This window comes from Astyanax mexicanus, chromosome 1 (assembly GCF_023375975.1).
Source record: "Astyanax mexicanus isolate ESR-SI-001 chromosome 1, AstMex3_surface, whole genome shotgun sequence".
NCBI classification, from domain to species: domain Eukaryota; kingdom Metazoa; phylum Chordata; class Actinopteri; order Characiformes; family Acestrorhamphidae; genus Astyanax; species Astyanax mexicanus.
In genome coordinates, this window is record NC_064408.1 from 129,929,151 (window position 1) to 129,956,790 (window position 27,640).

Here is a 27,640-nt window from a genome sequence, read left to right on the forward strand (position 1 = left end):
ACCTTCTTACACATCACCATTCAATGCTCCAGTAGGCACCATTGTGCAAGTTGGTGCTTGAACCCGATGATTGCCGCTTGCGGCTATATTTCCTCTTACATTACTTTTACTTTTATACTTTAAGTAGTTTTTAAAAGCAGTACTTTTATACTTTTTTTAAGTAAAAAGTTTGAGCTGATACTTCAACGTCTACATTACTATTATAAGTATCTTTAAACCCCAGAATCTATACGTCTACCTACGGAGTAATGAATGTCAATACTTTTGACACGCTTGGTGAAAGTTTATACACTTGGGAAAATGTTTGGGATGGTTTGATGACAGATGATGGCAGAGATTATGATGAGCCAAAATCAATCTAGAGGAATTTGCATTTCAGGGGAAAGTCCTCAGACTGTGTTTCCTGGAGGTCTTAGCAGTAGATGTAAACGAGATAAGAGGTTAAACATCCTGCTGTAAATGTGTATAAAGTCTGAACTGTCTCTCACTTTCTCACTCTGGCTGTTCACACCATCGTGAATTATACCTCTGAGGACTCAACACTGCAGAGTGAGTACCAGCACAGATTTACTGTATACATTTGTCTATATATACAGTGTATATATATATATATATATATATATATATACACTGTATATATAGACAAATGTATCTGTCTGTATTTTCTGACATTTGCATTTAGTAGCAAACAAAGACCATCAACATGAATGAGCCTCTTTGTTTGCTTTATTTAAAAAGAGCAGTTTTATTTAATTTAGGTTTTATTATTTTTTTATCAGGAAATGGGCCGCTTTGTGTTTTACCTACTGGGGTCGATTACAGTGGCTGCTTTCACTGATGCATCGTCTATGAAAGGTAAATACAGTCTCTACAGCTGCCAGAACCCTGAGAGAGCACAGTTGGTCTTGCTCTCTCTGGGTGGGTACAGTAGATGGTGCTCTTTCCCCTCATCACTCCTTGGGTGATGTGGATCAGCACAACGCTGCATCTGTGAGCTGATCATTGACTTATTTCACAATCTGTTTGCATACTGGGTGTGTCCCCCAGTTTTTGAATTTCACCATTAGTGTGAGAGAGGTATGGTTTAGTCTGGTGAGAGAATATAGTTTGTTCTGGGAAGTGTGTGTGATTTAGTGAGGTGAGTGGGTGTGGTTTAGCCGGACAACGGGGTGTGGTTTGGTCTAGTGGTTGTGGTTTAGTCTGGTAAGTGGGTGTGTTTTAGTTGGTAAGTGGTTGTGGTTTAGTCTGGGGAAGTGGGTGTGGTTTAGTCTGGTAAGTGGGTGTTGTTTAGTCTGGTAAGTGTGTGAGGTTTAGTCTGGTAAGTGGGTGTGGTTTAGTCTGGTAAGTGGGTGTGGTTTAGTCTGGTAAGAGGGTGTGGTTTAGTCTGGTAAGTGGGTGTTGTTTAGTCTGGTAAGTGGGTGTTGTTTAGTCTGGTAAATGGGTGTGGTTTAGTCTGGTAAGTGGTTGTGGTTTAGTCTGGTAAATGGGTGTGGTTTAGTCTGGTAAGTGGGTGTTGTTTAGTATGGTAATTGGGTGTAGTTTACTTGAGAAGTGGGTGTGGTTTAGTCTGGGAAGTGGGTGTGGTTTAGTCTGGTAATTGGTTGTGGTTTAGTCTGGTAAGTGGGTGTTGTTTAGTCTGGTAAGTGGGTGTAGTTTACTTGAGCAGTGGGTGTGGTTTAGTCTGGGAAGTGGGTGTGGTTTAGTCTGGTAATTGGTTGTGGTTTAGTCTGGGAAGTGGGTGTGGTTTAGTCTGGGGAGGTGGGTGTGGTTTAGTCTGGTAAGTGGTTGTGGTTTAGTCTGGGTGAAGTGGGTGTGGTTTAGTCTGGGGGAAGTGGGTGTGGTTTAGTCTGGTAAGTGGGTGTGGTTTAGTCTGGGGAGGTGGGTGTGGTTTATTCTGGGGAAGTGGGTGTTGTTTGGTCTGGTAATTGGTTGTGGTTTAGTCTGGGGAGGTGGGTGTTGTTTAGTCTGGTAATTGGTTGTGGTTTAGTCTGGGGAGGTGGGTGTGGTTTAGTCTGGTAAGTGGTTGTGGTTTAGTCTGGTAAATGGGTGTGGTTTAGTCTGGTAAGTGGGTGTTGTTTAGTCTGGTAAGTGGGTGTAGTTTACTTGAGAAGTGGGTGTGGTTTAGTCTGGTAATTGGTTGTGGTTTAGTCTGGTAAGTGGGTGTTGTTTAGTCTGGTAAGTGGGTGTTGTTTAGTCTGGTAAGTGGGTGTAGTTTACTTGAGCAGTGGGTGTGGTTTAGTCTGGGAAGTGGGTGTGGTTTAGTCTGGTAATTGGTTGTGGTTTAGTCTGGGAAGTGGGTGTGGTTTAGTCTGGTAAGTGGGTGTGGTTTAGTCTGGGGAGGTGGGTGTGGTTTATTCTGGGGAAGTGGGTGTGGTTTAGTCTGGGGAGGTGGGTGTGGTTTAGTCTGGGGAGGTGGGTGTGGTTTAGTCTGGTAAGTGGTTGTGGTTTAGTCTGGGTGAAGTGGGTGTGGTTTAGTCTGGTATGTGGGTGTAGTTTAGATGGGAAGTGGGTGTGGTTTAGTCTGGGAAGTGGGTGTGGTTTAGTTGGGAAGTGGTTGTGGTTTAGTCTGGTAAGTGGTTGTGGTTTAGTCTGGCAAGTGGTTGTGGTTTAGTCTGGTAAGTGGGTGTGGTTTAATCTGGTAAGTGGGTGTAGTTTAGTCTCGTGAGAGGATGTAGTTTGTAGTGGTTGTGGTTTAGTCTGGGGAAGTGGGTGTGGTTTAGTCTGGGGGAAGTGGGTGTGGTGTAGTCTGGGGGAAGTGGGTGTGGTTTAGTCTGGGGGAAGTGGGTGTGGTGTAGTCTGGGAAGAGAATGTTTGCTATAATTTACGGGTTCTGTTGTTAATTCCAGCCAAAAACCTCGCTCTCAATGGAAAAGCCACTCAGTCTATCCTGATTGAAAACCCCTGGGCACCGTTTGGTCATGCCTACAACGCTATAGATGGAAATACTGATCCAGACTTCACTCATGGGTCCTGCACTGCCACCCCATTGCAAAAGAACCCCTGGTGGAGGGTGGACCTGCAGGACGAGTACACCGTGACCTCCATCACCATCACCAACAGAGGAGACTGCTGTCCAGAGAGACTCAACGGAGCCGAGATTCACATCGGAAACTCTTTAGTGAACAACGGAAACGACAATCCCTGGTGAGAGGACATTTACTGATTAAAATTATTGCTAAAATAAAAAAAAATATATTTTCCATTTCTCAGTACACCCAATAATGTCTCTCCAGGGCTGGAGTGATCTCCAGCAAACCTGCAGAAAAATCCGAGACCTTCACCTTTCAGAAGGAACTCTCGGGTCGGTATGTTAACGTGGTCATCCCTGGAGATAATCGGCTCCTGACTCTCTGTGAGGTCGAGGTCTACGGATACCCCACTCCTGATGGTGAGAAGAAATGATCTCAGGAAGATAAAATACTGCTCATATTGGTCTAATCCTAGAATTAATCTTAAACCAGTCAATCACTTAATTACTCAAGCAATAAATCAACCAGTTAACCTTCATCTAAAGTCATACACATTTTGTGATTAATTCCAAACAAATACACTGCAAAAGAACCTATTGGCAAAAACTGGAGGAAATATATGTGAAGAAATATACACTTATATATTAAGCAGAAACATCTGTCAATGGAGTAAGCAAACATCTTCTTAGTAAGATTTCTTAAAATAAGTGCAGTCTTACAGTTTAAATATAGTCTAGTAAGTGGGTGTGGTTAGTCTGGTAAGAGGGTGTGGTTTAGTCTGGTAAGACGGCGTGGTTTGGTCTGGTAAGTGGGTGTGGTTAGTCTGGTAAGAGGGTGTGGTTTAGTCTAGTAAGTGGGTGTAGTTTAGTAGTAGTAGTACTTTAGTAGTAAGACTAAACCAGGGGTACGTTTCCCAAAAGCGTAGTTGCTAACTACGTTAGCAACTTACATAGTCTGGACGAGCTGCGACGCAGGTGTTTCCCAAAAGCGTGGTTGGAACTATGGAGGTAACCATGTTAATAACTTACATAGTGCAAAACTTAGTTAAGCTACTCAGGTGTTTCCCAGAACCGTGGTTCCAGCGAATATTCGCAACTACCGTGGTTCAGCTGCGTCGTTCCAACTACAGCTCTAGACCTGTCGTTAGGAGCTTAGTTCCTGGTTATTAGTGCAGACGATGGACGGTAGGATACAGAAAGCTGATAAATCACATTAATATTGCTGCACGAGGATTTAAGATATCAAGTGTACCTATTTTTTTTAATGTTTGTGTTAATTACATTAATTGAGCCACTTCACTTTTACCAATGTGCGCCCAGGGAAAATAATAAAATTCAGTCCTTTTTTTTAATGTATGTCTTTAACATTTAGCTTTATTTGGCAAACATGAATTCAGTGTAGTGAAAAGAGTGCACTGAAGTGCTCTTTAGCTAAAATGTATTTTACAGTCTTGGAAAGATGTATGTTAATTATTCAAGCAGGCATCTCTTGAGTAAAGATAACTTGTGCTGTGAACATTTATGAAATAGTTAATAATTATTTTTTAAACCCATTGTGCTATATGCACTCTGTGAATAAGATATGCAATAAGCAGGTGTTTTGAATTACCTAATTATCCTCTGGAGGTAACAGGGCCAGACAGAGTGTGAATAAAGAAAATTTATTATTTAGCCAATACAGCGTGTTTCTAGGCCTATACAAATGTTATCAATTAGTATTTGTTAAATAATATATTACAGGAAATACGTAGAAATATGTAGGCTACATTAATATATATGTAAAAAATAATAACATTAATTGCCATTATGAAAACTTGCAGTTCATTGTTATTTTATTAATAGTATTGTTGTCCGTTATGTTCTGGTGATAATTACAATATAAATAGCCTAAATGATACATTAGAAACATATTTTTGGCATAATATTTTAAAGATTGTGAGTTTTGCACGTTTTCTGCTGGGAAAGTCTGGCCGAACACATCTGGAAACACCCTAGTTAAGACCACAGTGGTTCAAACCAACATAGTTCAGACTTCTGTGGTACCAACAAAGTACGATGGTTTCGGGAAACGGTCGTACTTCAGATGTTAGTTAGTTTAACGATGCATCGTACCACGTTAGTTCAATGCTAGGCTCCGTCGTTGTACGGGAAACGCACCCCAGTCTAGTAAGTAAATAGTCTAATAAGACTGTAGTAAATGGGTGTGGTTTGGTTGGCAGGTGAGTGTGGTTTAGTCTGGTAATTGGGTAAATGGGTGTGGTTTAGTCTGTTAAGAGGCAGGAGTTTGGTCTATTAAGTGGGTGTGGTTTATTCTGGTAAGTGAGTGTTGTTTGGTCTGGTAAGTGGGTAAATGGGTGTGGTTTAGTCTGTTAAGAGGGAGGAGTTTGGTCTGGTAAGTGGGTGTGGTTTATTCTGGTAAGTGGGTGTTGTCTGGTCTGATAATTTGGTAAGTGGTTGTGGTTTAGTCTGGTAAGTGGTTGTGGTTTAGTCTGGTAAGTGGTTGTGGTTTAGTCTGGTAAGTGGGTGTGATTTAGTCTGGTAAGTGGGTGTGGTTTAGTCTGGTAAGTGGGTGTTGTCTGGTCTGATAAGTGGGTAAGTGGTTGTGGTTTAGTCTGGTAAATGGGTGCGGTTTAGTCTGGTAAGTGGGTGTTGTCTGGTCTGATAAGTGGGTAAGTGGGTGTGGTTTAGTCTGGTAAGAGGGTGTGGTTTAGTCTGGTAAGAGTGTGTTGTCTGGTCTGATAAGTGGATGTTGTCTGGTCTGATAAATTGGTAAGAGGGTGTGGTTAAGTCTGGTAAGAGGGTGTGGTTTAGTCTGGTAAGTGGTTGTTGTCTGGTCTGGTAAGAGGGTGTGGTTTAGTCTGGTAAGAGGGTGTGGTTTATTCTGGTAAAAGGGTGTGGTTTAGTCTGGTAAGAGCGTGTGGTTTAGTCTAGTAAGTGGGTGTGGTTTGGTCTAATAATTTGGTAAGTGGGTGTGGTTTGGTCTAATAATTTGGTAAGTGGGTGTGGTTTAGTCTGGTAAGTGGGTGTTGTCTGGTCTGATAATTTGGTAAGAGGGTGTGGTTTAGTCTGGTAAGTGGGTGTTGTCTGGTCTGTTAAGTGGGTAAGTGGGTGTGGTTTAGTCTGGTAAGAGGGTGTGGTTTAGTCTGGTAAGTGGGTGTTGTCTGGTCTGATAAGTGAGTAAGTGGGTGTGGTTTAGTCTGGTAAGAGGGTGTGGTTTAGTGTGGTAAGTGGGTCAGTGGGTGTTGTCTGGTCTGATAATTTGGTAAAAGGGTGTGGTTTAGCCTGGTAAGAGGGTGTGGTTTAGTCTGGTAAGAGGGTGTGGTTTAGCCTATGGTTAACGGTCTCTCTCCAAGAGGTACACAACACAAAAGTAGATTCTTGGTTTTTAAACAGATCACAAAGCTACAGAACTGATTTATCACTGGATCAGAGCTTAATTTAAGGTTTGTTTTCTCTGTAGGAGAGAATGTTGCCCTGAAATCAAGAGCTACACAGTCCAGCCTTTATGCAAATAATTTTGCATCCAGTGCCATTGATGGAAATCGAGACGGTGTGTACGCTCACGGCTCCTGCTCACACACGGACAACCAGCTCAGTCCCTGGTGGAGACTGGATCTCCTGAAACCACACAAAGTCTTCTCCATCACCGTCACCAACTCGATTAATGCTGTTCCTCTGAGGCTGAATGGAGCTGAAATCAGAATCGGGGACAGTCTGGAGAACAACGGCAACAACAACCCGAGGTGAAGACCTTCATTTTCTTTAGTTTCTAAAGATCTGCCATTTCTGATCTGCACTAACTGCATTAAAAAAACACTTTTTTCTCATTTTCTCATGTCGTCTGATCAGGTGTGCTGTGATCTCGGTTGACGTGAACAACCCAACCATGACCTTTCAGTGTAAGGGGATGGAGGGACGCTACGTCAACGTCGTGATTCCAGGAAGGAACGAGTTCCTCATCCTGTGTGAGGTGGAGGTCAATGGAGCTCCATTGATCTGAGAAATGTCTTGGCTTCAATGGAATTGTTTGAAATGTATCTCTTGACCCCCAGTTCTAGTTGATCATCTAAGAGACATGTAAAATGTGCTTTTTTTAGTCCACAAAAGTAGATGCTAGGCTAACGTTGCTACCAAACACTGGGTTAACTAAAATTTGGAGAATGTTCTGAAAACATCTCTTATCTTAGACAAAAACTGTACACTTCTCAGCTGTTTTTTTAGAACACCTCTAGAACCTAGTCTGGTAGGTGGGTGTGGTTTATACCACCGTAATACTTTAATTTTTCAGTGCAATGTTTCTTTTCAGTTTATTCTGGTCTGCTGGTACGTTAACAGGAATGAAAAATGTTAATAAACCCTGAATCTGTTCAAATAAATGTGCCCATGCTTCCAATCCTGAAACTCCACATGCTCTTTTATGTAAGTGAGGACACAAATGAAGCGCTAAACTCATCCAAACTATGAAGAAAAACACATGGAATTATTTATTAAACTAAAAAGTGTCAAACAAACCAGAATATGTTTTATATTTTACATTCTACAAAGTAGCTCCTCTTGTTTAGATGATCAGTTTTGAACATCTCTGCTGGATTTTCTCAGTCAGCTTTATGAGGTAGAGTCTCCTGAAATTCAGGCTTTCAGTTAACAGCTGTGCTGAACTCATTAAGAGTTAATTACTTGAATTTCTTGTCTCTTAATAATGTGTGTGAGAGCATCAGTTAAAGTAAAGTAGTGAGGAGGTAGAGTTACAGGTATACAGTGAATAGTGAATATTTGAGTAATGTTCTAATCCAGATTATGAGAAGATAGAACTACTCAACTAAGTAAAGAAAATAGGTTTAGAAATAACTGAACAGGTGTTACCACAGATTTGTCTATATTGTGTAGTTGTGAATTTTAAGGACTGTACTTTGGTCAGAAGATTTGTTTTGTACTTTGTACTCTGATTTACTGGATTCATTTCACTTGTTTGTCCTCAGTGGAACTTTAACCCAGAGTAAATTTGATAAGTGGACCAGAAAGGTAAATATTTGGGTCTTTGGTTCCTTTTGGGAATGTTGGGATGTTGGGAATGTTGTCCTAGCACTATTTAGCTTCCCTCTGATATACAGATACAGTGGTGTGAAATGTGTGCCTTCTCTTTTTTTAATGTTTCAGGTCATCATTGAAATTTAACTGTTACTCAAAGACAACACAAGTAAACACAAAATGCAGTTTTAACCACTTAACTGTGGTTTATCACACCTGTGTTCAATTTCTCAGGCCTGATTACTGCCACACCTGTTATCAATCAATAAATCACTTAAATAGAACCTGCCTGATGAGGAGAAGTAGACCAACAGATACTCAAAAACTACACATCATACCAACATCCAAACAAATTCAGAAACAAATGAAAAAAATAAATTAATTGAGATCTATCAGTCTGATAGACACACCAGCAAGTCTGAAGAAAATGGCTGAAGAAAAAAAGGTCACTTTTGGAGTGACCTAGTCAAAGTCCTGACCTGGATCCTGTTAAGATGATGTGGTATGATCTTAACACTTTCAGACCTGAATTATGTTCCAGAAAAAAATATGAGAATGCTGCTTTCTGTCTGCAATGCACATACAATTAGAGTAGTCTAAATAGTCTAAAGAGAAACTTGTATAAAAATGAAATCCAATAAACTAAAATATATAAGAGCTTTTTTAAATGCCCATTTAATGCACTGGATGCCTGTGTTTAACATTCTTATTTTAGATTTAATATCGACTGCAAAAGTTTGAGGCACCAATGCAAATTACACTGATCCATTTATCTCAGCAATATGAGTGTTTTTACCTGATAAAAGCACCACATAGGATTTAAACAGATGCAAAAAATCTCATTTGTAGCTATAAGTATGTTTTATATCCTGTGAGCCAAGCTGAAGAACAAAGTGTAGAGATTCCAGATTTCTCCTGGATGCTCCTCAGCCAGCATGTGTATATTATTATGTTCAGTTCCGTCAGCAGCTCACCTGATTTACCACATTTACCAATTTATCAATTTACCAAACCAGGTGTTGATTAATATGATGAGAACTAGAAATAAATAACTCTATTAAACTCAGATTAAGAGGAGGAGAGATTAGGAGATGCTGTTTTAAGGAAAACTTTTAGCTTTTTGTAAAATTGCTGTTTGTATTTATTGTAATGCGGTAATGTGTTTTGCTGAGATAATTAACACTTATTTTACAGATAAGAAGCTTTTTCTTTACTGAAATCCCCACATGTGCCTCAAACTTATTATGTTTATAAAACTTAAAACTTATTATGTTTATAAAAACATAATAAATCAGGAAGGCAGAGAAACAAGACAAATCCAATGAATGAAAAAAGAAAAGCGTTAACACTATCCAGTTTAAAAGCACAGATATAATACACAATGCAAATGTACAAAATTAAATAAGGGGATTCAGACCAAAATTTACTTTACCTCATTGGAGTTGCTGATTTTTTCTAATGCAGTTGATGGGGCTAAGCTTCTGTCAAGTTTTCATTGATGGAAGAACACAGTCAAGGTCAAACACTAGTGGTCCAGTCAGACACGTGAAACTTCAGTACTGACACGTGCATGCTAACATGAGATGATTTTAACAACGCCTCATCAACAGGCTTACGTCATTTTGGGGTATAAACGTGGAGTCAGATCGGAAGGGGGGTCAGAACTTTTACTGAGACGGCTGTTGTTAACTGTCTGTTTGTAACGTTCTCCTGAATTCAGTAATAAATACTTGGTTTGCTTTCAACTTCACTCTACTTGCCTTCGACTCTCAATCAGACGAACACGCAGGGGAGATGTACCCCGGACGAGAGGTGGGGGCTAGCCCACCTTTCATTTTTCATTTCTACAACACTACTGTCTTTATAAACTGAAGGTTCTGTTTATTTTAACTAATTATCTTTATATTCTACCATATTCATCAGGTGTGCGGTGATCTCCATCGATAAGGAGAACCCTTTAATGACCTTTCAGTGTAACGGGATGGAGGGACGATACGTCAACGTCATTATTCCAGAGAGGAAAGAGTATCTCACGCTGTGTGAGGTGGAGGTGTATGGAGCTCCTTTAATGTGAGGAACCTCGTGAATTAAAGCTAGAAAACTGTGTTTAACGGCCCTGTCCTGTCTCAGTGTACATTTTTTTTACTCTGGAAGTGTTGGGTAAAACAGGGCTACTAGCATTCCACTAGCAATTAGGGGTGTAATGGTACACACATATCTCACAGTTTCGACATGGGCTACAGTTTGGACCTCATAGATTTGGAACATCAAAAAAACGACTAACCCAGCCAATACACTGGCCTCATCCAAAGCCCTAACCGGACGGGATTAGTTTCTCAGTTTCTCATTAGTTCTGGGGTAATTTTCTCTTTTATTGGGGATTCTCTGTGATTTTATTCCTGTCCAGAATGACCTTGTACATGTTTTTACAGACGTCCTCTGAGAAAATTACAGGCTGAATTATCTACTGTTTTTTCGCTGAACTCAGTGGTCCTCCGATAATTTTAGTCCCATCTGGATCTTTGACTTTTGTCACCTTGTGTTTAATAAAATAGCTATTTGTCCACTGCCAGGCACCGTAATTACACTTTGAACGGATGTTTCCATGGAGATTCACATAAACACAACAATAAGTGGAAATGGAGGAGCTACTGAACGTGATGTCATGTGACCAAAAAAAAAATAAAGCCTAAAAACTCACTGGACCTTTATTTTTCAATTGCAGTCTGGGTGCAGGAGTTTTATCACTGAGTAGAAATGTGAAATATTTTTTTACAGACATCCCCCTGAAAAACTAATCCCGTCTGAAAAGGGCTCAAATCCCCATGGTTTCCTGAGTGTAAAAAAGATAATGAGGACAAAATATTGGTGAATGTGTTTAGTCAATTCCTGTAGCTGCATTTCAGCTGGGCACATAAATTATTGATTGGAAACTATGCCTAGAAAACTGTGTGGGGGTGAGCATTATCCTGCTGAAAAATGCTCACACCTGCAGTTTACAGTGCGAACTCTTCAGTCCACCTTGATACTCTAACCTGGCTTTTATCCGATCTCAGATAGAACCTGAATTCTCAGTTAAATATGATACAGTTTTAGACTGTAGCTTCTTTTTCGCAACTCCACTGTAAACAAAGACAACTGTTTCTCGGCTTCAACGGTGGACAAATAAGCAAAATTACCAGACTGATTCTCTTAGTTATATAATCGGTCAAAAATCTGTCAACTTTGCTAAATTTAAGTCTTTATGTGTGTTGTAGAGGCATGTCTAGCAGCTTTACAGAAATGTGGTAGCAGGACAGATAATCAGACAAAACACTGAACATTGAACAACGTTTTTTAGATGTGTTTTCTTTACGGGTTCTGTGGAGTAAAACGCTTAAATCTGATTAAATGTGTAATATTGTCTTCATTCAGTAGTTTTACCACAGCTGAACAGGATCAGTTAACATTTGGTTCCAGTCAAAAGTTTGGAAGTTTTTTTCTACATAGTAAATAAATAGTGAAGTAATCCAGACTATGAAGGAACACATAAGGAATCATCTAGTAGCTTAAAAACAGTGTTAAACAAACCAAAATACTCTGTGAAGAAGCTTTTAGGTGCTCTTATCTGGGGAACTTTTAATTTGCAGTTTCTTAGGCTGGTAACTCTAATGAGCTTATCCTGTACAATAGAGGAAACTCCTGTTTCATCTTTTTTCAGATCGACTGACCTTTGTTTATTCAAGTATTTGTAGATATAATACACGATGCACAAAATCAAAAAAAGAGATTCAGCCCAAAATTTACTTTACCTCATTGGAGTTGCTGATTTTTTCTAATGCAGTTGATGGGGCTAAGCTTCTGTCAAGTTTTCATTGACTGGTTAATGTCCTATTCCAATGGACAATAGGCTTTAATTATTGTTGTGTGCAACAAAACATAAAAAAGAAAAAACACATGCTGTCCATTGTAATGGGCATAGGGTCTGAAAGGGTTAAAAAGGTTCATGCTGGTGAAACAGAATTTCGCCACAGTGCTGTGAAAGATTCACAGGTCTGTAAATGTGAAAGGTCGTTCCTTTAGTTAGCTTTTCTATTGATTGGTAAACATAAAAAATCTCGTTTACGGTAAATGACTCTCGGTGTGTGTAAACATCCCCTTTAAAAGCCTTGTATAAAACTCAGTCTGGCTCAAACAAAGCTTCAGTGGCACCGATAACGTCGAGAGGAAGCTTCATCCTGCTGATTTCTCTGCTGGGTAAGTTAATCTGAGATGATTACAGTACAGTAGCATGTTTAGTATGATGCCTGAACACAGTGGAGTTATTATAAAGAACTGTATCTGATTTAACTTTAGAGAAATGGATCATCACCTGTTTTACCTGCTGGCAGTGATTATTACAGAGGCTTCTTTTGGTCATGCTTCATCTGTGAAAGGTAAACCTCATTTTATAATGTATATGGATGCAAACATCATAAGAAAGGAACTCAACAAGGCATTGTTCTTCTCTATCAAATACAGAGGCTTGTAAAATTATACATTAAACTTTTTCACATTTGAGAATTTTATTGAGATTTTAAATGATAAACCAACTCAGAGTAGCACATAACTGCGTCACATGCAAATATATTCAGCCCCCTTTACTCTGAAAGCCCTAAAAAAACTCCAGTGCCTTTAAAAGTCTTACCTTAATTATTTGAGTCCAAATGTGTGTAATTTAGTCTCAGTATAAATATAAACAGCTGTTCTGTGAAGACCCCAGTGGTTTGTTAGTGAACACTAGTGAGCAAACAGCATCATAAAGACCTAATGTGGAACTCAGCAGACAGATCAGAGATAAAGTGGAGTGGAGAAGAAGTTTAAAGCAGGATTAGGTTATAAAAACATCTCCCAAAGCTTTGATCATCGCAAGGAGCACTGTTTCACAATCCATCATCCAAAAATGAAAGAAAAAAATACAAACTGTTTTTACAAACCTACCAAGACATGAACCAACCATCCACCCAAACTGACAGATCCAGCAAGAAGAGCACTGATCAGAGAAGCAGCCGAGACCCATGATCACTCTGGAGGAGCTGCAGAGATCCACAACTCAGGTGGATCAGGAGAATCTGTTCAACTGTAAGTCCTGCTCTCCACAAATCTGATCTTTATGGAAGAGTGGAAGAAGAAAACTGTTGAACATTGTTGAAAGAAAGACATAAGAAGGTTCTGTGGTCAGATCAGATCAAAGAACTTGAACTTTTTGACGTAAATATAAAGCTCTGTGTGTGGCAGAAAAGTAACACTGCTCATCACCCTGAAACCATCCTGATCCCCACTGTGAAACATGGTGGCGGCAACATCATGCTGTGGGGATAAGTTTTTCTTCAGCAGGGACAGATTTAGGAAGCTGGTCAGAGTTGATGGAGGGGAGATGGATGGAGATAAATAAATACAGAACAATCCTGGAAGAAGAAAAGCTGTTGGAGGCTCTAAAAGACTTGAGACTGGGAAGGAGATTCACCATCCAGCAAGATGATGACCCTGAACATACAGCTAAAGCTACAGTGGAATCAGAGAATATTCATGTGTTAGAATGATCCAGTCAAAAAAAAAGTTCTAAAGACCTAAATCTCATTGATCTTCTGTGGAGAGAAAACTGCTGTTGGAGGCTGTAAAAGACTTGAGATCTTCCGCCAAGACGATGACCCTAAACATACAGCCAGAGCTACAGTGGAGCTATAATGATTTAGATCAGAGAATATTAATGTGTTAGAATGATCCAGTTAAAGTCCTAAAGACCTAAATCTTATTAATCTTCTGTGGAGAGACATGAAAACTGCTGTTCACAAACGCTCTCCATCCAACCTGACTGATCTTCAGCTGTTTTATAAAGAAGAATGTAGTAAAAATCTCTAGATGATCAAAGTTGGAACAGACAACCCCCAAAAGACCTGCAGCTGTAACTGCAGTGAAAGGTGGCTCTACTACGTATTGATGTAATTTTCCACGTCACACTTTTAATATGATTAAAATCAAATTTTGTAAACCATGTATAAATTGTGTTCAACTTCACAATTATGTGCTACTTTGTGTTTTTATAGATAAAATGACTAAACACAGTATCTCGGACAGATTAGTAACACACAGATGACAGAATTAGGCTTTTGTTGTTTGTGTGTAACCGAATGTGAACCGATTTGTTAATTCCAGGCAAAAATCTCGCTCTCAATGGAAAAGCCACATCGGAAACTCTTTAGTCAACAACGGAAACAACAATCAACAGTGAGAGCACTTGGCAAATTTAAATGTTGCTATTAATGTTCTAAAGCTCATTCATGACTAGATGTTCCTTAATTATCCACGTAACACCCAATTATTTCTTTCCAGAGCTGGAGTGATCTCCACCATCCCTGCAGGAAAATCCGAGACCTACACCTTTGATTCAGGGATCTCAGGTCGTTACATTAATGTATTCATCCCTGGCAAAAATCGCCTCTTGACTCTTTGTGAGGTGGAGGTCTACGGCTACCCCACTCCAAATGGTGAGAAGAAATTATCTCAGGCAAAGTTATACTTGTTTTTGTCCTATTAAGCTTGGTATAGCTTTAAATCCGCCTTTCTGTTGAGGGATTTGATTCACTCATCAAATACTATATTCAAAACGTCATACCTTCTGCTTGCAAAATTATAGACAATATCCTTTATGCTGCTGCACAAGAACACGAATGGCATTACTACATTATGATTTTTTGCAAAACATGCCAATGAACCCTTTGTAATGACCTTGAATTCTGCACGGACTACAGATGTTGAAAACTTTCATATTCAGCACATTGAGTAAACATTTACAAAGGAAAGAGAATTCAGAAAGGTATATTTAAAGACATGGGGCGTGTTGCGATGCTCATTGCTATCTTACACCCCACCAACAGTCTATTTTCAAGCCTCCCACCTGCCTCATTAGCATAGCGTCGATGCTTGTGAATATGTGTTGGACACATCCAGCTAGAGTTAGGCCTAATCCCTTGATAATCATAATTAATTAAGAAGTAACAGAAGCAGAAGGATGAATTCTGAAGTTTACAGGGATTTACTTTCTGCTCAGTTTCATAAAGTTAATTTGTTCATTTACTTTTGAGCTGCTAAAATGAGGAGGGTTTGTAGAAAAATGGTTTTAATTCCTAAATGCTTCATAGGATGTTTAAGTTCAACTTCTTGAATTTCTTAAATAACCACACATATTATTAATTAATAGAATTAAAAAATGATTCTTTTAAGGCAAGGTGTACTTTTCCTGTCATTATGATAGCAAAGACACACTGCTGCCCTAAATCAAGCTGCACAGTGCACGCTAACAGCCTTTAGATCACTAAAATATGGCCCATGTACTTGCCCTCAACCAGCATGATTTATCTTTACCACTGATTGTGTATTCCTCTGTAGGAGAGAATGTTGCGGTGAAAGGCAGAGCTACACAGTCCAGTCTTTACAGTAACAGTTTCCCATTTACTGCCATTGATGGAAACCGGGACGGTGTGTACGCTCACGGCTCCTGCTCACACACGTACAACAACCTCAGTCCCTGGTGGAGACTGGATCTTCTGAAACGCCACAAAGTCTTCTCCATCATCATCGCCAACAGGAAGGATGCCGTTTCTGAAAGACTGAATGGAGCTGAAATCAGGATTGGAGACAGTCTGGAGAACAACGGCAATAACAACACGAGGTGAAGCTTCTTCAGAGCTTTTAAACTATCCTCTTTATAAACTGAAGGTTCTGTTTATTTTAACTAATTATCTTTATATTCTACCATATTCATCAGGTGTGCGGTGATCTCCATCGATAAGGAGAACCCTTTAATGGCCTTTCAGTGTAACGGGATGGAGGGACGATACGTCAACGTCGTTATTCCAGAGAGGAAAGAGTATCTCACGCTGTGTGAGGTGGAGGTGTATGGATCTCCTTTAATGTGAGGAACCTCGTGAATTAAAGCTATAAAACTGTGTTTAACAGCCCTGTCCTGTCTCAGTGTACATTTTTTTACTCTGGAAGTGTTGGGTAAAACAGGGTTACTAGCATTCCACTAGCAATTAGGGGTGTAATGGTACACACATATCTCACAGTTCGACATGGGCTACAGTTTGGACCTCATAGATTTGGAACATCAAAAAAACGACTAACCCAGCCAATACACCGGCCTCATCCAAAGCCCTAACCGGACGGGATTAGTTTCTCAGTTTCTCATTAGTTCTGGGGTAATTTTCTCTTTTATTGGGGATTCTCTGTGATTTTATTCCTGTCCAGAATGACCTTGTACGTGTTTTTACAGACGTCCTCTGAGAAAATTACAGGCTGAATTATCTACTGTTTTTTCGCTGAACTCTGTGGTCCTCCGATAATTTTAGTCCAATCTGGATTTTTGACTTTTTTCACCTTGTGTTTAATAAAATAGCTATTTGTCCACTGCCAGGCACCGTAATTACACTTTGAACACACGTTTCCATGGAGATTCACATAAACACTACAATAAGTGGAAATGGAGGAGCTACTGAATGTGATGACATGTGACCAAGAAAAAAATAAAGCCTAAAACTCACTGGACCTTTATTTTTCAATTGCAGACTGGATGCAGGAGTTTTATTACTGAGTAGAAATGTGAAATATTTTTTTACAGATATCCCCCTGAGAAACTAATCCCGTCTGAAAAGGGCTCAAATCCCCATGGTTTCCTGAGTGTAAAAAAGATGATGAGGACAAAATATTGGTGAATGTTTTAGTCAATTTCTGTAGCTGCATTTCAGCTGGGCACATAAATAATTGATTGGAAACTATGCCTAGAAAACTGTGTGCGGGTGAGCATTATCCTGCTGAAAAATGCTCACACCTGCAGTTTACAGTGCGAACTCTTCAGTCCACCTTGATACTCCAACCTGGCTTTTATTGGATCTCAGATAGAACCTGAATTCTCAGTTAAATATAATACAGTTTTAGTCTGTAGCTTCTTGTTCGCAACTCTACTGCAAAAAAAGACAACTGTTTCTCGGCTAAAATGGTGGTTTCCTGAGTGTAAAAAAGATAATGAGGACAAAATACTGGTGAATGTGTTTAGTCAATTCCTGTAGCTGCATTTCAGCTGGGCACATAAATTATTGATTGGAAACTATGCCTAGAAAACTGTGTGCGGGTGAGCATTATCCTGCTGAAAAATGCTCACACCAGCAGTTTACAGTGCGAACTCTTCAGTCCACCTTGATACTCTAACCTGGATCTCTTTATTGGATCTCAGATAGAACCTGAGTTCTCAGTTAAATATAATACAGTTTTAGACTGTAGCTTCTTGTTCGCAACTCCACTGTAAACAAAGACAACTGTTTCTCGGCTGAAACGGTGGACAAATAAGCAAAATTACCAGACTGATTCTCTTAGTTATATAATCGGTCAAAAATCTGTCAACTTTGCTAAATTTAAGTCTTTATGTGTGTTGTAGAGGCATGTCTAGCAGCTTTACAGAAATGTGGTAGCAGGACAGATAATCAGACAAAACACTGAACATTGAACAACTTTTTTTTAGATGTGTTTTCTTTACGGGTTCTGTGGAGTAAAACGCTCAAATCTGATTAAATTTGTAATATTGTCTTTATTCAGTAGTTTTACCACAGCTGAACAGGATCAGTGAACATTTGGTTCCAGTCAAAAGTTTGGAAGTTTTTTTCTACATAGTAAATAAATAGTGAAGTAATCCAGACTATGAAGGAACACATAAGGAATCATGTAGTAGCTTAAAAACAGTGTTAAACAAACCAAAATACTCTGTGAAGAAGCATTTAGGTGCTCTTATCTGGGGAAATTTTAACTTGCAGTTTCTTAGGCTGGTAACTCTAATGAGCTTATCCTTTACAATAGAGGAAACTCCTGTTTCATCTTTTTTCAGATCGACTGACCTTCGTTTATTCAAGTAATTTGTACTAATCTTTATTTAGTTGAGTAGTTCTTGCTTCTCATAATCTGGATTCGAACATTACTGAAATATTCACTATTCACTGTATACCTGTAACTCTACCTCTTCACTACTTTACTTTAACTGATGCTCTCAAACACATTAAGAGGCAAGAAATTCAAGTAATTAACTCTAGATGAGTTCAGCACAGCTGTTAACTGAAAGCCTGAATTCCAGGAGACTCTACCTCATAAAACTGACTGAGAAAATCCAGCAGAGATGTGCAAAACTGTCATCTAAACAAGAGGAGATACTTTAAAGAATATAAAATATAAATCATATTCTGGTTTGTTTAACACATTCCTGTTCACTATTGTATCAAACCATATGATTTTCTTCATAGTTTTGATGACTTTTGTATTAATATAAAATGCAGAACATTTTAAATAATTAAAAAATCACAGTGAATTTAAGCTATTTTGTTTAAATTTAATCATTCAAATTTAAAGTTCGCAAACATACAACAGAAATTAAGGGGAAATTAAGTGTTTCACAATTATTATTGTTTATCAATAAAACTGGCATTAAATCATTTTTTTACAAACTCTCTGTATTACTCTGCCAGTTAAGCTGAAAAACAACTTAAGATTTCTGAGCTCGTCCTGCAAAACAGGAGATTGCTCCATGTTTATGGCAACATTACTGGTTCTCTCTAACTGATCTCAGGAGAGAAACAAGACTCCATACTTATGCAAGAATTGAGCAAAACCATATGTACCAGCAGAAACATGTAGAAGGGCAATTCCACCAATTTGTAAAACATTCTGCTTAATGTAAATGGCTTAAACATAGCCACACTCTTAGAGATTTCCCATTGCATTTTGCAGAAAACGTGAAAAATTGATGGAATCCCTCAATTACATGTTTCTAAATTTGGCCTTGCCACAATGCATAAAAACATACAACTTACATATTTGATTCCTGAAGGTTTTTAGAGTTACCTAATGCCAGCTTTACAACAAACAACTTTTCAAGAGATTTGAAGACTAAAATATGGTGGAAATAAAGTCAGTTGTAGTTTTAATGTTCTCAATTGCTAAGACAATGTTTATTACATTAAACAGATTAAGAAAATCCTGAAAGGTACTGAACTTGTATCAGTGTTTCATTAGATTTATATGTATAAGACCACTTTAAATATCTAAATGTACTTGTAAAAAATGGAAAACAACAACAAACACCTGCAGGTCATATGTTTTCTTTTTAGTAAAGGTCATATTTAACTCTTGAAATGTTTAAGTAGCCGTAAACACATCCTCACATAAAGTGCAGTAAAAGCAATCTTAAATAAAATGATTTAGTGTGGGCTGTGTAAGAATGAACATTAAGATATAACTAAACTAAATTAACTAAATAATTTGAGAACTTGATGTAACTTTTTTTAAAGGGAAAATTATAGAACATATTTACCTAAAGATTAAAAACTGAACAAAGAATACTAATCATAAACACCAGTAAATATATCTACTTATTCATTAATAATGATCACTGAACACTCAGTGTTCCTTATAAATATAAACATTTCTACACAAAATCCACAGAACACTCTTCCTCTGTTTCCTTTTAACAAATGTATGTATTTACAGTTAATCCATTAGTATGATTTTCCGATAAAACCAACTGTGTTTAATATTAAAACACATTTTCTCATACAATCTGTGACATGGACATTGTTGTGCAGCAGATTGAGAAATGGGACAGTATTAATATGCATTTTTATATCCATTGTTTTAGTTTTCATATTTTTGTAAAGAATCAGTTCTTATAGGTTATGTTCTATTGATTGATACTGTATAATCTTAAACCCTTTTACATTAATCCACTTTCAGAGCTGCGCAGAAAGTTTAAAATTGGGTGGAGCTGCTCCTTAAAAGCCTTATTTAAAGCTCAGACTGACTCAAAGCGAGCCTCAGTGGAACTGATTACATCTGGAGGAAGGTTGATTCTGCAGATTTCTCAGCTGGGTGAGTTAATTTCAGTACAGATAAATTCAGTGAGATGTTTAGAATGATCTCAGAACACAGTGGGTTTTTGTAAAGAACTGTATCTGATTTATTTTTAGAGAAATGGATCATGGTGTGTTTTATCTGCTGGCAGTGACTCTTACAGTGGCTGCTTTCACGGATGCTTCATCTATGAAAGGTAAACTTCATTTTATGTAGAATTTTACCATGTACACTCCTGATTAAAATAGGAAGAATTTTCATTTTGCACTGGTGTATTATAAGCAGATTCTAAGTAGAGTTTTACAATGCAAAAATAAGAAATTTAAGGTTTTTGAACAGCTAATTTATTGATAATTGCATTTACAGTCAAGCATGCTTTTTTAATTTGATCAAACATTTAAGAAAAAAGTCTTTAGAAGCCAAGATTTGCACAAAAATGTGGATTCTGTGTTTGGATTGTCTGACAAATATTGACACTGTTGCAAAATAAAAAAATAACTTTTTGAACATGTTGGGACTGTTGATCTGCATTTTTTAATGTACATTGCCACATTAAAGTGCTAGACCCAAAAAGAGAAATTCCATTAAAATGTAATTAAAAAAAATGTTTTTGAGCTTAGTCTTGCCATTCTGCATGAAAAGATAAAGTAACTTACAGAGTGTTTTTAGTTAACTAATGCCAGTCTTACACTAAACAACTTTTCAAAAGATTTTGCTGGTTAGTTTGAGAAAGGAACTATACAAAAAAACTTATTTATTCTTGAAGATGATTAGGAATTGCACATTTTAAAGCAAATTAGAATAGCTGAAGATCACAGTTTGAACTATTTGAGCTTTGACAGAAAACCCAAATAAAAGAATACATGTTTTTTTGTACAACTAATTGAATCTGCACCACTCTGTTGTTCATTCCAGCCAAAAATCTCGCTCTTTATGGAAAAGCCACTCAGTCCTTCCTGGTTCAAAACCCCTGGACAGGACACGGTCATGCCTACAACGCTATAGACGGAAATACTGATTCAAACTACGACCATGGGTCCTGCACCGCCACCACATTTCAGCCGAACCCTTGGTGGAGGGTGGACCTGCTGGATGAGTACACGATAACCTCCATCACCATCACTAACAGAGGAGACTGCTGTTCAGAGAGGATCAACGGAGCCCAGATACGCATCGGAAACTCTTTAGTCAACAACGGAAACAACAATCCCTGGTGAGAAGCAGAGGTGGAAAAAGTACTGAAAAATTGTAATTAAGTAAAAGTACCTTTACTTTGCTAAAATTCTACTCAAGTAAAAGTAAAAGTACCCATCTAAAATTCTACTCAAGTAAAAGTAAAAAAAGTGCTCAATTTAAAATGTACATTGAGTAAAAGTTACATTGTTACTTTTATTTATTTGATGTAAAAAGGTACAAATCATAAATTAAATAATTCTTACATTAAATAATTTTTCAGGCAGTATTTGTTTAGACCAGCACATAAAACATTTTCAAGAACAAGTGGTATAGGTTTCCATGATCCATTTTTTTCCCTTGCTGTTAAAAAGTTATGGTCATATAGGTGACGATAAACTGCATTTTTATAGTTTTACGGGTCATTATTATTTTTTAACTTGCCATTGCTATGCTTTAACTGCTATTTACATGTTTTTTTAACATCAAAGCAGATGTTCCTAATAAAAACGTAAAGAATTGTCATGAAAAACATGAAAAAAAAAAATGTTGGTTGGCACATGCGCAGTGCCGTAAAGAAGCACATATCAATGGATAGCATAACTCGACAGAACTACAGGCTACACAGCTGATTCACACAGCGTCTCTTCCGCTAACTGTAATGAACACTGCATGGAGAAGTTCAGCTGCGCTGCCATGGAGAACAAAACTCTTTTTTTTTATTTAGACAATTTGTTTTTTTTCCCCCAGCATTTTATTTTTTACTGAGTAACGGGGAGTTTTCCAAAGTAGCTAAGTTAATTACTTGTGTCAAAATCTACTTGAGTAAAAGTAAAACTACCTTAAATATTTTAAAAACTACTTTAAAAATTACAAACTACCCATAAAATCTACTCAATTAAAACTTAAGTAAATGTAATTAGTTACTTTCCACCTCTGGTGAGAAGTACACATGCAACAACATTTGCAACACATTTCTGTTTTCATTTCTCAGCTGTCCACACTCCACATAACACCCCATAATTTCTCTCCAGGGCTGGGGTGATCTCCACCATTCCTGCAGGAAAATCTGAGACCTTTAACTTTCAGAGGGGACTCTCGGGTCGGTACGTTAACGTGGTCATCCCTGGAGATAATCGGCTCCTGACTCTCTGTGAGGTCGAGGTCTACGGCTACCCCACTCCAGAGGGTGAGACAACATCTCAGAAATGTGTTCAAAAAATCTTGGTGTACAATCAAATCACTAGTTTTGTAAGTTTTCAGAAATTTTAGAAATGAAAAGGGTGCCATCATATAAGAGCAGATAAATGTTTTACTAAACCTCAAATTCATCAATTACAAAAATCAAAATCAATATCTACAACTCCTCAATTGATGAATGCACAAAACACCCACAGAAATACTTTGTCCAGTCTTATAAATTCTTTAAAGAGGATCTTCAAAAAAATTGGATCCTTCTCACCAGCTCTGGATGAAATAGTCGTTAGAAATCCAAAGAAATCCAGATAAATGTAGTGAAACAGAGAAGAAATAATCCAGCTTTGTTTTGGCTGTGAAGAAGCTTCAGTAAGGTAGATGTTGTAGATGATTGCAAGATTTGTCGATAGAAGTCCTTACAAGTTCATTTGACAGAGAACAAAGTTATATAGTTCAATCCCTTACGCCAAGCTTTTAACTTAAAGTTCCTCAAACAAACGTTCATTAATCAGAAGCTTCCTCTGAACCTCCATTGTTACCACATGGCTTCCATCTTTGGATGGCTTGTAATCTGGGGTAAACAACCAGTACTGCCCCCAAAGGTTGGCGTAGGGATTACAAAAAAAAAAAAATGTGTCATGTGAAAATGTCACACTGTGGTACTATGATGTCTGATAATTGGCAGAATTATTAGGTAGTGTATAGAATCCTGTTGTATAGCACATTCTGAGACCAGAATAAAAAAAAAGTCACATGTGATGTGATGAGGGAGAACCATATTGAGCAATAAGGGCTCAAAGTTTTTTATTGAAAGTTTTGTAGACAACAGATGTAACAACATTTCACCATATTGCTCTATTGACTCTAGCAGAAGGTAATTGTAAGTAAAGAACATCTAAAAAGGAATGCAACCAGTGTGTAACAAAAAGTGACTGGGGTGGAAGCCAGCACTGAACAATATTTTTTAGCGGTTGTCAGGCCAGCCAACCAGACTTTCCGTACTCTCTTTGCCATAGGAGAGGTAGAAAACTCTGAACTTACAAACACTGTCTATCCAAAGATGAGCTGCAGATTGAGCTACAACACAGGGGTTTCTGATAAAGCGGCCAGAGAGATCTAGAAGGTCCATATAAAGACATGTACCTGTTTCCTCTGTAGGAGACAATGTAGCGCTGAAAGGAAGAGCTACACAGTCCAGTCTTTATGGTAACGGTTTCCCATTAACCGCAATTGATGGAAACCGAGACGATGTGTACGCTCACGGCTCCTGCTCACACACCCAAGATGACCTCAGTCCCTGGTGGAGACTGGATCTTCTGAAACGCCACAAAGTCTTCTCCATCAACGTCATCAACACGAGTGATAATATTCCTGAAAGACTGAATGGAGCTGAAATCAGGATTGGAAACTGGAGTGTGGAGAACGACGGCAACAGCAACCCGAGGTGAAGCTCTTTCAGAACTTTTAAACTATCGTCTTTATAAACTGAAGATTCTGTTAGTAATATGGCGTTACATCAATATCAAAAGTCCGGGGTGCAAAAATACCAGGTGAAAAAAATTAACCAGCCTGTTTTAACATTTTGCGTGTGTAAGTTAACTTCTACTTCTTATTCTTCGCTGAACAGAAAATCGCTCTCGAGCTTCATTTTTCTCCTCTCGGATTCACAGTGTGCTCGAGATTTGAAAGGGGTGGTTTTGACAGTTTGGGGGCGGAGTCAGGGTCGCCTCCCTCAGTGAATGTTATTTGGCTGATATCTCCAGGGTTTGTGACGGACCACCTACTAACAATAGCCGGAGGAAGGCAGAGAAAAAAGGACAGCAGGAGAGTTGGCTATGCTAACATCCAAAACAACTGACCCTCCGGCGCTGTTAGCGATCGACCCTCCGGCGCTGTTAGAGACCGACCCTCCGGCGCTGTTAGAGACCGACCCTCCGGCGCTGTTAGAGACCGACCCTCCGGCGCTGTTAGAGACCGACCCTCCGGCGCTGTTAGAGACCGAACCTCCGGCGCTGTTAGAGACCGACCCTCCGGCGCTGTTAGAGACCGACCCTCCGGCGCTGTTAGAGACCGACCCTCCGGCGCTGTTAGAGACCGACCCTCCGGCGCTGTTAGAGACCGACCCTCCGGCGCTGTTAGAGACCGAACCTCCGGCGCTGTTAGAGACCGACCCTCCGGTGCTGTTAGAGACCGAACCTCCGGCGCTGTTAGAGACCGACCCTCCGGCGCTGTTAGAGACCGACCCTCCGGCGCTGTTAGAGACCGACCCTCCGGCGCTGTTAGAGACCGACCCTCCAGCGCTGTTAGAGACCGAACCTCCGGCGCTGTTAGAGACCGACCCTCCGGCGCTGTTAGAGACCGAACCTCCGGCGCTGTTAGAGACCGACCCTCCGGCGCTGTTAGAGACCGAACCTCCGGCGCTGTTAGAGACCGACCCTCCGGCGCTGTTAGAGACCGAACCTCCGGCGCTGTTAGAGACCGACCCTCCGGCGCTGTTAGAGACCGACCCTCCGGCGCTGTTAGCGATCGAACCTGTGGAGCTGTTAGTGACCGAACCTGTGGAGCTGTTAGCGACCGAACCTCCGGCGCTTATAGCGACCACAACAGCAGCCTCAGGTAATTCACACAACGAGCGAGGAGAACTGTGAATTTAAGGGAAAAATAAACACCACAGAGGAGAAAAATGAACTTTTTTTTACTTTTTTTTGCTTGCAAGAAGTTAATTTACACACGCAAAATGATAAAACGTGCTGGTTAATTTTTTTCACCTGGTATTTTTGCGCCTCCGATTTTTGACATTGATCTGACACCATACAGTAACGATTTATCTTCTTATTATATTCTACCATATTCATCAGGTGTGCGGTGATCTCCTCCATCGATAAGGAGAACCCTTTAATGGCCTTTCAGTGTAACGGGATGGAGGGACGATACGTCAACATCGTGATTCCAGGGAGGAAGGAGTATCTCACGCTGTGTGAGGTGGAGGTGTATGGAGCTCCTCTGATCTGAGGAACCTCGTGAATTAAACCAATAAAACTGTGTTTAATGTGTTAGAAGTCTTGTCAAAATGAATAAAATCTCCTGTTTCAGACTTTGTTTTAGGTTTGTTTTACTCTGGGTGTGTTTGTTAAGTCAGGGATAACTCAATAAATCAGGATTTTTGCTACAAGTTTGGCTTATTTAGTTCAAATTCAGTTCCACCAGTGAGGCTACACTTAAGCCTCGCTCAGTTCTTAAGGCATCACATGATTTGGACAAACCTGCTCTGTACCAGGCTAATGTTCAGGCTGTACCACTTTAAAATAAGACCTTTATAAAGGGTTTTCAATGGTTTATAAAGGAGATTATTAATGATTAATAATTAGGTTGCAAATAATTTTAAACCCATTAATAAATTCATAATAAATACATAACAACATGTGAATAAAAATGGCAACAGTGAGCTGAAATGTTTGTGATAAAAATAGTGATTTCACACTTAAACCTAAACTGGCAAACTTCATATCTTTCTAGATACTGATCTTACTTTGTGTTTTTCATTAATCAGCATGTAATCAACCTGTAAAATTGATATATTTTTTAAGTATGTTTAACTATTTACTATTAGTTACAAAAAAAATTACTATGTTGAATTAACCATTTATAAATCATTTATAAGTATAGACTTATTTTAAAGTGGTACCGTTCAGGCTTAGCTTAGCTCGTTCACTTTGATTGGACGGGCCGTGTGATGTCATAGGTCACTGGTGCAAACAATATTAAGGAACAACATACAATTTTTATTTTTAATATAATATCGCTTTTAGCTAGCATGTTTAACTCAACTCATCCATCATCTGCTGACTCACCACGGACAGTAGGTACAGATCCCTCCCTCAGACGAAGTCTGCTGGCTAATCCTGCTGTGTACTGTCTAAGATTCTCAACCAGCAGACAGAAATGGAAACATTTCTTCAACTGATCTAGTGGTTCAGGGTTCTGGTGGGGGCTTGACGGGTGAGGGGTGGAGCCACTGTGGTTCTATGCAAATTAGCTTATTGTGACATCACATTACATTACATTACATTACATTACATTTGGCAGACGCTTTTGTCCAAAGCGACTTACAATAGTCAAGTACAATGTAAATAAGTTTAAAGGTAAAACATCATTGGATAGGGATAAAAGGAGGACAAAGGGGAATAATAGGATAGAGGAGCCAAAGGACATCACAATAAGGGAGGAGCCAAACAGCTCAGAGAATTCCTGACACAAAACTCTTTCAGCTGATTCACAGAAAATAGATTTATGGATTTTTGGTTTAAAATGTGTGTAGCATACCTGTCAAGTCTCCCGTTTTGGCCGGGAAACTACCGTATTTTACTCCTTTTCCCGCCGTCCTCCCGTATTAGTATTTTCCCGTAAATTTCCCGTATTATATAATAATGTAAAAAAAACTTTATTATTGAGGCGGCTGGCCGCTGTGTGTCTCTTAACCAATCATGGTTCCGGTTCAAGGAGAAAGTCCCACCTTTCAAGAGAAACAGCCAATCAGCTTGCTGGTTTTAGGTAGCGCAGAGCTAGTTGTAGGGTTTGTTAGTGTAATTTGGTGTAATTTATTATTTAGAAGGGGTAGAAGAGATAGTTGAGCTGGAGAGAGAAAAATTGTGGAGAGGACTGAAATTAACTGAACTGATCAGGACTGGACTGAAGTGTTTTATATTATCATATAAAAGAGAGCGTTCCTGCCAAAAAAGTGAAGATTTCATGTAGAAAAGGTTTTATTTAGGCTGTATTATAAGAATTACATATGTAGGAATATCCACAGCATTTTAGTGTCAACAAAGGTAGACCTGTTACATTCTGATAATCTAATTGTAGTTTGTAAGTTGTTTACAGGTGGTTATTTTAGATTTCTTGTAAACCTGTCTTAAAATGTAAAGGATACCTAACCTCGGTTGGGCTGGTGGGACGGCTCAAAGCGGGTGGCGGACAATTTCCCTTATTTTTAAATCCAAAATTTGACAGGTATGGTGTAGTGGCAGAGAGACCCGAGTGAAAATACAAAATAAAATTAAATACAAACATTCTGAGAACATCTAGTAAACTTACCAAGATATGCGGGGAAATTATTAAAGTTTATATCTAGAGGTCAGTGTTTGACACCAGGTGAGCAGTGAACTTTTGTATCTTCCACTGTAAACTTTTCAACTTCCTTTAATTTACTGAGGGTCAAGAGATGATCCACTTCCCCTAAAGTCATGAGCTGTTATCTAACGGAGCTGCGCAGGGAGATAAGAGGTTTTTGTGTAAACAGAGATATGCTGATGTTGAAATATTCTGAAATACAGTGTGTTTTTACTGTGTTATTAATTTATATTTTTG

At 38.9% G+C, this 27,640-nt stretch overlaps 1 protein-coding gene, 1 long non-coding RNA gene and 1 other non-coding gene across 6 annotated transcripts in view; 2 read left to right on the forward strand and 1 right to left on the reverse strand.

Moving 5' to 3' along the window:
* Nucleotides 1–779: 779 nt before the first annotated feature.
* On the forward strand, nt 780–15,978 carry LOC103022645 (uncharacterized). The gene is made up of 10 exons (XR_007439127.1): nt 780–855; nt 2,847–3,144; nt 3,234–3,388; nt 6,429–6,711; nt 6,818–7,012; nt 9,920–10,066; nt 14,171–14,242; nt 14,348–14,502; nt 15,404–15,686; nt 15,783–15,978. It is a non-coding gene; the product is annotated as an uncharacterized LOC103022645 (transcript).
* Nucleotides 15,979–19,745: 3,767 nt separating this feature from the next.
* Nucleotides 19,746–27,640, forward strand: part of LOC103037467 (uncharacterized) — a 43,308-nt gene continuing 35,413 nt past the window's right edge. Inside the window, exons 1-3 of the mRNA XM_049468971.1 lie at nt 19,746–19,921; nt 20,020–20,099; nt 20,819–21,011. Of these exons, the coding sequence (XP_049324928.1) occupies nt 20,024–20,099; nt 20,819–21,011 (269 nt within the window). The 5' untranslated portion in view covers nt 19,746–19,921; nt 20,020–20,023. The remainder of the gene's footprint in view (nt 19,922–20,019; nt 20,100–20,818; nt 21,012–27,640) is intronic.
* Nucleotides 24,057–24,922, reverse strand: LOC125785699 (uncharacterized). 4 transcript variants are annotated; one of them, XR_007428031.1, is made up of 5 exons: nt 24,734–24,922; nt 24,590–24,661; nt 24,470–24,541; nt 24,278–24,373; nt 24,057–24,133 (listed from the first exon to the last, which is right to left on the reverse strand). It is a non-coding gene; the product is annotated as an uncharacterized LOC125785699 (long non-coding RNA). The 4 variants fall into 4 exon arrangements; XR_007428030.1 differs by having other exon boundaries at nt 24,278–24,397; XR_007428029.1 differs by lacking the exon at nt 24,057–24,133 and having other exon boundaries at nt 24,360–24,421.